Source organism: Suillus subalutaceus (genome assembly GCF_016647625.1).
Source record: "Suillus subalutaceus strain FC151 chromosome Unknown DFJ58scaffold_37, whole genome shotgun sequence".
Lineage (NCBI taxonomy): Eukaryota > Fungi > Basidiomycota > Agaricomycetes > Boletales > Suillaceae > Suillus > Suillus subalutaceus.
Window position 1 is genome coordinate 300,511 of NW_024540286.1, and position 8,838 is coordinate 309,348.

An 8,838-nucleotide genomic window follows, 5' to 3' on the forward strand; every position below is an offset into this window, starting at 1 on the left:
GCGGCAAGCAGCACCGACGGTCAATATTAATCAACAGAAATCTTCTGAACCGTAACAGTTCATGTGATCTATACGAATGTTTGCCTAATATTAGGTTTGCACAGGGTGTCTCATCTATCCGCCCATTAAGCCTAGCGTCCATCGCTATTCGTTTTTCCACCACGTGTGATCTGTCTGACTTGTGCAACTTCCGGTGTAGCCTGTGAATTGATTGCCAACTACACTAGTGTTCATCAGCATCATGATCAACGCTATCTTAGTAGTGTTACCGCCGTCTTCTTACTGGCAGCCGTAACACTCTGCTAATTAGAAACATACCGGGTAAATATTCTGCCAGACACTGCCCATAACTGATCAATGCCGATGAGAGCTATTTAAATATCACTTACATCAGAATGAGCAAAACGAGAACAAGGAAGTGTACACGCATAGCATAGTACGTCCGTTGCTGTTAATATAACAGTGCAGGAGTAAGCTGACGACTTGTTTGTATGGACGCAACAATGCATACTAACAACTCCAGAAACCCGGCTCTGGATTCTCGCTCTCTGCATTTTTATGAAGATTAGCATGATACTCTTCTTCTGCAGACTTCAAGTCGATGAAAAAACGAACAAGGCCTATTGTGAGCGAGCCTGCAGCCAAGAAGTGAATCATGCATTGATCTTTCACCGCAGCGTTTGTCGGCGACGATTTTCCTCGACTGTTGCCCCTAGCACAGACTAGTCCAGTCCTGATGGCCTTCGAGGATTCAGCACATTATCAGATAAACACTGAAGATGGGAGGGCGGAGTGGGCCAGCCTAACGCCGGGTAACGGGCTCGTTTATTTGGGGGAACAGCCTGATCACCCATTCTCGATCTCGATGTTCCACCAATTGCGTTGCCTCGATATCCTACGAGAAAATATTGTTGGAGAAAGCAGCAATGCAGCTCTGAGCCGTCACTGCCTCAACTACTTGCGCCAGATGATAATGTGTCGAGGTGACGCTCAGCTGGAAAACATATTATTAGCAAGCAAGGAAAATTCATCCCAACCATTTTTCGTGCGACCAGGGACATACGTGTGTAATAGCTGGAATTTCGTACTGGAGGAAGTGAGGAAGAACCAGGCTGGAGCTAAGCTCATGTGGTGATACTACCTACGAGCAAAGTTACTTTAGTACCTTGCGTAAAGCTTCGGACTCAGCGTAGAATCAAACTTCGGACGGGCCCCCCACCACGGGACGCACTTTTTGACAGTGTCTCACGAAGGTGTTTGTTTTCGGGCCGAAAAAACCACACATGCCATTCTGCAACTCATCGCGACTTGGTGGCAAAAGGTAGCGCAGTTCAGTTGAATTGTGGTCGATCTACAATGATTCCCTTATTGTATCGTTGAGAAGCTTCCTCCGCCAACCAAAGTTGAGTTAAAGAAATACCTAGCAAGTTTGGAGGGGAGTTCACAAATGCGACTCTCCGGCTTTCCGACAGCGCAAGTAAAAATTGGACTGAGACCGAGTCTTTTTCTGGTGTAGTCAACACGCACCCAAAACGAAAGCCTCAGGTTCGGGAGGCGCTTGTTATGGTCGCTTTCGCTGGAATTTGTGATTCAATGGGGGCATTAGTAGCGAAAAACTCAAAATACTATCCAGAATGGGACAATGCGCCATACCGGCTTCTAGAGCGCCGTCGTTGACCACCAATTCTGCGACCTGGAGTCCACTCGTTGCAGATCCTATCACGAAAATTTTATCCGCAATGAAGTCTTGTGGACGAGAGCGAGCCCAAAATATGACGCTTTAGCAATCTTGCAGGTGCGATTCGAAATCAGCAACGTTGCGTGGTTCTCCTTCAGAAACGCCGAAACCACGATAATGCAAGATAAGGGAAGCCATCCTGCATCTCAAGCCCAACGCTCCCCGAATGCTGCAAGGCGTCATCTTTGGTCACTGGGGCTGTAGGAACGGTGACATTAGTGTTGACGGTACTTCATTTTGAAGCATACCCAGGACCTGCAATAACCATAAGATACGTGCCATTCTCTGCCAGTCAGGAGTACCAAAGATCAAGGCTAACATGTGCGCGAAAAAGACTGATCATCTTTCTTCTGGTAAATGACTCATTATAATATGCACCAAACCTTCGTCTCATTATCATAATGCATAATACAGTGGGCCTATGCCACAGGATACTTCTGAAGTTTCTCGCCAACTTGGTCCTAACTGTAGGCAACTGCTATCGACAGATGAATGTCAACGCCACTTGGACGAACATGCGTGAGTTCATCTGCGTGAATGGTCGGTGAATCTGCGGGATTGGATGAATTTAGTGTGATTGGTGAGGGAGTGCTATGAACCGCACCCAGAGAATATGTGAACCGTGGAGGTCCATGACTAAAACACGAAAAGGACGATGCGTACGGAAGATTTATCTGGCAAACATCGACAGGACGGCTCGCGGTTCTTCAGCAATATAGCCAAGCGTTCACCAGCCTCGTTGGCTGATTGAGGACAAATGCAAATGTCGATGATTCTAATTGTTAGCTGACGCACAATAAGACTTAAATATCACGTACCAATGGTATACCGGTTCGACTGCTCAAAACTCATGAATATGCTCAGCATTTCAAGCATTCTACAATCATGATAAATTAGCTCAACGGTCGTCTATGTAGTTTAATAAGAAAACACACCTTGCGATGACCAACGTATTATTATTGACCAACAGGCGCTTCAAACCTTCTCCGGATTACTAGCCTGCGTCCCAAATGCGCAGAGGACTGTTCCTCATATGTAAATCGTGATGAGTCCATCCTGAACAGACTGAGATGGCACGGTTTCCTGGTGGGTTTGCATCCTGAACTCGGAGTCCTTCCAAAACTGGTCCTTCGGTTTGGAAATCGAGAAAGGGCATAACCTCGCTGAAAAGATGGTGTGTGGTGGAGGAGAGTAAGGCATGGGTTTGGTTGGTGAGACTTCTACGACCAGCCGATGCTAGTAGTCCAATCGTTCCGACACGACAGTTTACCAGCTAAATGAGTTCATAGTCTGGAAGTGCTAGAGTAAGTACTATGTAATGAGTGTGAACTTGAAGACCTGAACGTTGAACGTTAACTTGCCAGTGCTGACCAATAACCCGTGACTTATGCGCGGTTCTATCTTGAACTTATCATTTCAGCACTCGTTTCCTATGTAGACTATCGATGGTGTCCGAGGTGGTTCAAAAGCTACGAAAATAACCTACTTGGAGAGGACTCGGAGGATGTTCGGCGGGTTCGATAGCTGATTCACTAGTCTTCAGTGGTGCGTCGCTTGCTCCTGCATGGTCGCAAGTGCACTCAAATATCACCTCACTCCTCCCTTTGAATTCGCTTCACAGTGTCAGTACTCAGCCTGGGAGATGAGGAACTGTAGAAACTCCTCGGTAAGTCCCTCAGCTCAGTAGTAAATCGCCCTCAAATTGACAATTGCCATGGCGGGCGTAGAGGGGGGCCCGCATACAAATCGGTTATCACTCAGACGGGATACCTTGAACCCACTGAGTCAACGATCTTGATCTGATTCTTTTTCTTCTATCGCCCACCATCACCGTGCGGGATTAGAAAACCATCCATCTAGACTAGACTCCACAGCACTGCATCCACCGCAACCGAATACCCAGTTACCAGGCGCATTCGTATAATAGAAAAAAGCATGTGTCAACACGTTGAATCCTATTATGCGTTAGCGGCTTGCACTACCCAAACATCACTGCGTGGCGTTGGATTCTTATTACTCAACCCCAAGCTGGGAGACTGGACTTTCTTGTTCCTCGTGAGTCCTCAATCAGTAGCGAATCGACCTCAAATTGACAATCGCAAGTATGATTCTATCAAGATAACGAGCGGGCACTGAAACGGGTCTTGGTCCATGACCACGACTCAGTGCTCAGACGCCTTGATCTTCATCTTCGTCTTGCCTTTATCACCCTTCCGTGCGGGGGTGGAAAGCCACCTAGACGACTCCACAGCATTGAGCAGATTGCATTCGAATACAAGGCGTATGCGTATGATAGAATTGGGCGGGTTGTGGCGACACGTCGAATTCTATCATACTTGTGTGGCTTGTACAGGGTCAAAAATCAGTACTTAGCGCTCAGTTTCCTTCTGATATGTACAGCAACTGTGACATTTACGAGCCGAACGCATCAAGTCGTGCCGCCATGATACATGAGTTAGGAGCCTCACGTCGGCTTTGACGACACAGGGATGGGGATCATGCATGGCGTCGAGCCGCGATAAGATACAGATGAAGGGTATTACTTATGTGCAGGAGCACCATCACGATGCGGATCTGCGCTCATGACTTGATCGCGATCTTCAACACTCCTCTGCTCTTCATCTTGTCTATGGCTAGTTGGTAATCCTCAAGCTTGAAGGCATCTGTCGCCATTCCCTTCACTTTGACTTTTCCGCTATCGAGGTATGCGACTGCTCGTGGGAAGCAGTACATCTGCGAGAACGAGCCGATGATCTTCAGATATAGAAGGTACATCATTAGCATCACATCTCAGCACTAAAAATAACACACTCACAGTAATCTCATCACCAAATATCTTGGACGTGGCCAATGAACGAGCGCCTTATTCCCACATACTCCGTAAATCATCGCTCAGCAACGACACACCCCTCCGTACATACCCAATCGACATATCCGCGATCTTCTCCGCCCCCGTAGCTTCGACCACCACATCAAATCCATACGGGTTATCGTCTTTGAGTTTTTGCCACTGCGCATCGGGGTTCCTGCGGCCAAGCTGTATGTATTCATCACCAGCCTCGAGTTATCGGGCAATGTCCATCTTGAGTTAGCGGCGATGACGATGCGGGGCGCCGTTGAGCTTGAGGAGCTGTGCGAGGATGAGGCCAGTAGAGCCTGCGCCTAAGATGAGGACTTCGATTCCGACGGGTGGGATGAGTTTATCGAGGCCGTGTATTGCGCATGCGGCTGGTTCCAGAAGGGTGGATTCTTCATCTGTGAGGTTCTTGATCTTGTATAGCTTCTTTTGGTGGCTACGACATGAAATTCGAATTGGGAATGGGGATCACTCGATCACATGGGAAGGATGAGTACTAGTGTGCTGAGCGCTGAGCTGTGCTTACTATACGATGTATTCTGCAAAATCGCCGTCGAGGGCGCGGCCTTGCCTTGAATCTCACACAAGAGGGAATTCCCGCGTCTGCAATAGAAGCACTGCCTTTTATATACTGTAAGTACTATGCCATTAAGTTTTCAACGTTTCAACTTTCGAGTGTGTCGCAGGAGAGTTCAGTTTATCTCCTTCGTCTGTTCTTAGTGGGTGTGCCGCGTAAGCGCTTGAACCTTCCCCAAGTTAGCATTTGTCATCATTTTACGAATATTCTTCCACTAATCCTGGTCAGTGGTTGGTGATCTCGATTCCCAGCGCTTGATGTCATACCAGCGTCTATCGTGCCGACTCCAGCGACAACATGGAAATACACGTGCACTGCAGCATGTTCTGGCCTGAATCCTAGGCGCCAGGCCTCAACCTCTTCTCCTCTCCCTCTTAAGTTGAACTCTAACCACAGTCCCACTCATTCCGCCTACCCTCAGCCTTCTCCTACCATTCATTCTGAATCCCTCTCAATTTCTGATGCTGCGTGTCATTCGTCGTTTGAAATTTCGTCCCACAATTACGCGTAGTAGCCCAGAAGAACGACATATCAGACTTGAAAGTGAGTTCCTCCATATTATCTTGGTATTTGTTTCATGATCCTCACACTCTATCTACAGTCATCAACGGAAAGAATCTTTGAGTCCCCTCCAGGCGCATGCCCGCTGGCATTTATGTGTCCATCGATGTCGACTCGAGGAAACGCTGGAAATCGGCTATCAGGGTCTTATCATCCGAACAATCAGTAGCGTGGGGGGATACTGTGATTCTGTAAAGTCCATAAAGACTTTCTGACGCGATGCGAGAACTGATCATCGGTTTATAGATCATCACATACCTCACCTGCATTATCAGCGGAAATCAGGGCGTCCTATGAGGTCGATCGAATGCTAGGCAGTGGAGAAGTGATCGGAAAACTTCAAATGTCGTGGGATGAACTACTCAATCATGGAGGTCAGCCATTCAGTGAGTAACTTGCCCCTCGTTCATGCCCATATACTAATGTCTCGCAGATATATCCTTCCCACCCGTGCGCGGTGTCCATCCTTTCCTCACACTGAAGGTTGCCATTATACATACTTCCGACAATCAAAACGGCGCACTGTTTGAAGTGAGTGATGCCGGACTATGTCATCTTAGCTTTTTCTGACGGAAACCCACTGCAGTCCCTCGTAGACTACAAAATTGCGCGAGACACAGATGTGGGCCACGCACGATTGGCCAAATACGTGACGAGCAAGAAGGTCTCTCACCTGAACGATGCTGTAGAGCGTTTTCAGTTAGTTCTGGACCGGTGTCCGGTCAGCCATCTAGACCACGCAACAGCTCTTACCAATCTTGCGTATGCACGCCTTGAAGGCTATATCGAAAACCATCGTGAGGACATCAATACCACCACTTCCCTCTTCCGCGACGCCCTTGCATTGCGTCCGCAGCACCATCCCGATCATCCCTTATCTCTATATAATCTCACCACAGCGCTGACTTGGCGCTACAAGAAGAAACGTACTGCTGCCGACATCCGTGAAGCCGTACAACTCTATCATGAGCTACTACCTCTGTCCAGAGGACACCTACCTTTGTAGCATTGCGGCAGGGGAAAATGGTGTCGACTATGTGATTGGTGGATGCAACGATCTTCCAACTGATGCATCTGATGCAGACATCCACCTTCGAAGAGTCGTCCTCGAGTTCTGTCCTCTGGGCCATCAACTCCGTCCCAGTGCCCTTCACTGGCTTGCACAGGCCGTCGAAGCCCGCTTCCAACAGTGTGGCAGCATTGATGATATAGACGAGACTATACAACTTTGTCGTGAAGCCGTTCGACTGTGCCCCGAGGGACATGCTGACTACGATACCTACCTGATCAGCTTGTCCTTATCACTCGTGTTCCGCTTTAATCACCAAGGCAAATGTAATGACCTCGATGAGGCCATCTTTTTGCAAGAAGAAGCGCTGTACCTGCGCCCTGTTGGGAACGAATCTTGGTATTCGTCATTGAACAACCTAGGGAGCACCCTCCTCACCCGTAGCGACATAAGCGGCGAAATTGATGACATCACCCGAGCTATCAGCCTCTATCGCGAGGCCCTGATGTTGTGCCCACCTGGGCATCCACACCGTGACACCACGCTTGGCAACCTGGCCAACGCGCTTGAAACCAGATATGATAAATCAGATGTCAGCGACGATCTTAACGAGGCCATTGATCTGTATCGCGAATCCCTTCGCTTAATGCAGCTTGACGATCCAAGGCGCCATGTGAATCTTTACAATTTTAGCTCAGCGCTCTGCTCTCGTTTCACGCACACTCAGGTGAATGAAGATGTTGAGGAGGCCATTACTTTCTGCCAACAATCATTGGCGGTTCTGCCTTCACTACACCCGGACAGGTGTTTCAGCTACGCGTGGCTGCGGACGGCCTGTTTATCTCGTTACCAGATTCTACACAACTCTGCTGATTTATCGCTCGCAATGGAGAACTTCCGACGAATGGCATCCAGTCATCCTAGTCAAGGATTTCCTCGGCGTATCAAAGAGGCTATTGACTGGGCTCGCCAAGCAGAACTTCATCAACATCAATCTGCCCTCGAAGCATACCAGATGTGCTTTGAGCTTTTCGACAGCCACGTGATGACGCGATCATCGCTTATCTCACGGCGTGAGGCTGCAACCGCTTTTCGTGATGCACAATCATTTCCTGTAGATGCAGCCTCATGTGTCATACGTTGTGGTAATTTACAACAGGCAGTTGAACTTCTGGAGCAAGGTCGTGGCCAGCAATGGTCACTGGCATCTCGACTCAGGACTCCAGTTGCAGACCTCGAATCAGCAAATCCGAGACTGGCGCACAATTATTTGGAGCTGAGCAAGCACATTTCCAATTTCGCACAGAGTTCTGCAATTATCACCGACAGAGCTGCTGTTGATCGGGCAGCAACAGAGTATAGGAGACTTCTGAAGCAATGGGAAGCTGCGGTAGCTGAGATACATGATCTTCGAGCGTTCTCACGGTTCCTACTCCCACCTTCATACAAAGACCTACAAGCAGCAGCACGCCATGGCCCGGTCATTATCCTCATTGCGAGTCAACACTTGTGCAGCGCCATCATTATCCCGACGTCAGGAGACCCCCATCATGTTCCCTTTCCGTCTGTCACTCTCGCAGATCTGAACAATCTCAATGATCGCTTCACCAGGGCAATACGACAAGCATCTCGGATGAATCCAACTGAGCCGAGACGGATCTAATAGTACTCTCGCGGATAATATGGGACGAGATCATGTTTCCCATTGTCAACGTACTCGAGCACGTCCTCAAACTAAAGCGCCACTCTCGAATCTGGCTGTGTCCAACTGCAGCTTTCACGTCCATTCCTCTCCACGCAGCTAACCCTTTCAAACAAAGGCAGATCGCTCCAAGGAGCCATGCCCGGAGGATCTCTACATCTGTTCTTACGCACCAACACTTTCGGCTCTGATCAGATCTAGAAAGTTGATGAAGAAGCGTATGCCTCCATCCTTTATAGCGATCGGACAAGGTCCACCAGGTGTAGGGAAAGGCAAGGTGCTATTGGCTGTTGACAGGGAGCTCGAGCTTGTCCATAAGCTCGTCCCTGCGACTGCCAACTGCACCACTATTTCTGGCGACGCAGCCACACGAGCAGGTGCACTCAAAGCTTTC

At 48.7% G+C, this 8,838-nt stretch overlaps 3 protein-coding genes across 3 annotated transcripts; 2 read left to right on the top strand and 1 right to left on the bottom strand.

Annotated features, from left to right (window-relative positions):
• The first annotated feature begins 82 nt into the window (after positions 1 to 82).
• On the top strand, positions 83 to 1,569 carry DFJ58DRAFT_781812 (uncharacterized protein). Its single transcript, XM_041389807.1, has 5 exons — positions 83 to 218; positions 319 to 340; positions 390 to 625; positions 678 to 1,364; positions 1,421 to 1,569. The coding sequence occupies exons 3-4, from the start codon at positions 559 to 561 to the stop codon at positions 1,133 to 1,135; spliced, it is 525 nt and encodes a 174-aa protein (XP_041245251.1). The 5' UTR covers positions 83 to 218; positions 319 to 340; positions 390 to 558; the 3' UTR covers positions 1,136 to 1,364; positions 1,421 to 1,569.
• A 2,749-nt stretch (positions 1,570 to 4,318) lies between these two features.
• Positions 4,319 to 5,729, bottom strand: DFJ58DRAFT_913288 (uncharacterized protein; the record flags this gene model as incomplete). Its single annotated transcript, XM_041395318.1, has 6 exons — positions 4,319 to 4,492; positions 4,554 to 4,600; positions 4,646 to 4,775; positions 4,914 to 5,031; positions 5,122 to 5,166; positions 5,605 to 5,729. 6 exons carry the CDS (start codon positions 5,727 to 5,729, stop codon positions 4,319 to 4,321), a joined length of 639 nt encoding a protein of 212 aa, XP_041245252.1.
• DFJ58DRAFT_744845 (uncharacterized protein) lies at positions 5,399 to 8,418 on the top strand. The gene is made up of 6 exons (XM_041387352.1): positions 5,399 to 5,715; positions 5,774 to 5,924; positions 5,980 to 6,119; positions 6,167 to 6,264; positions 6,320 to 6,659; positions 6,721 to 8,418. The coding sequence occupies exons 2-6, from the start codon at positions 5,812 to 5,814 to the stop codon at positions 8,403 to 8,405; spliced, it is 2,376 nt and encodes a 791-aa protein (XP_041245253.1). The 5' UTR covers positions 5,399 to 5,715; positions 5,774 to 5,811; the 3' UTR covers positions 8,406 to 8,418.
• The last annotated feature ends 420 nt before the right edge of the window (positions 8,419 to 8,838 follow it).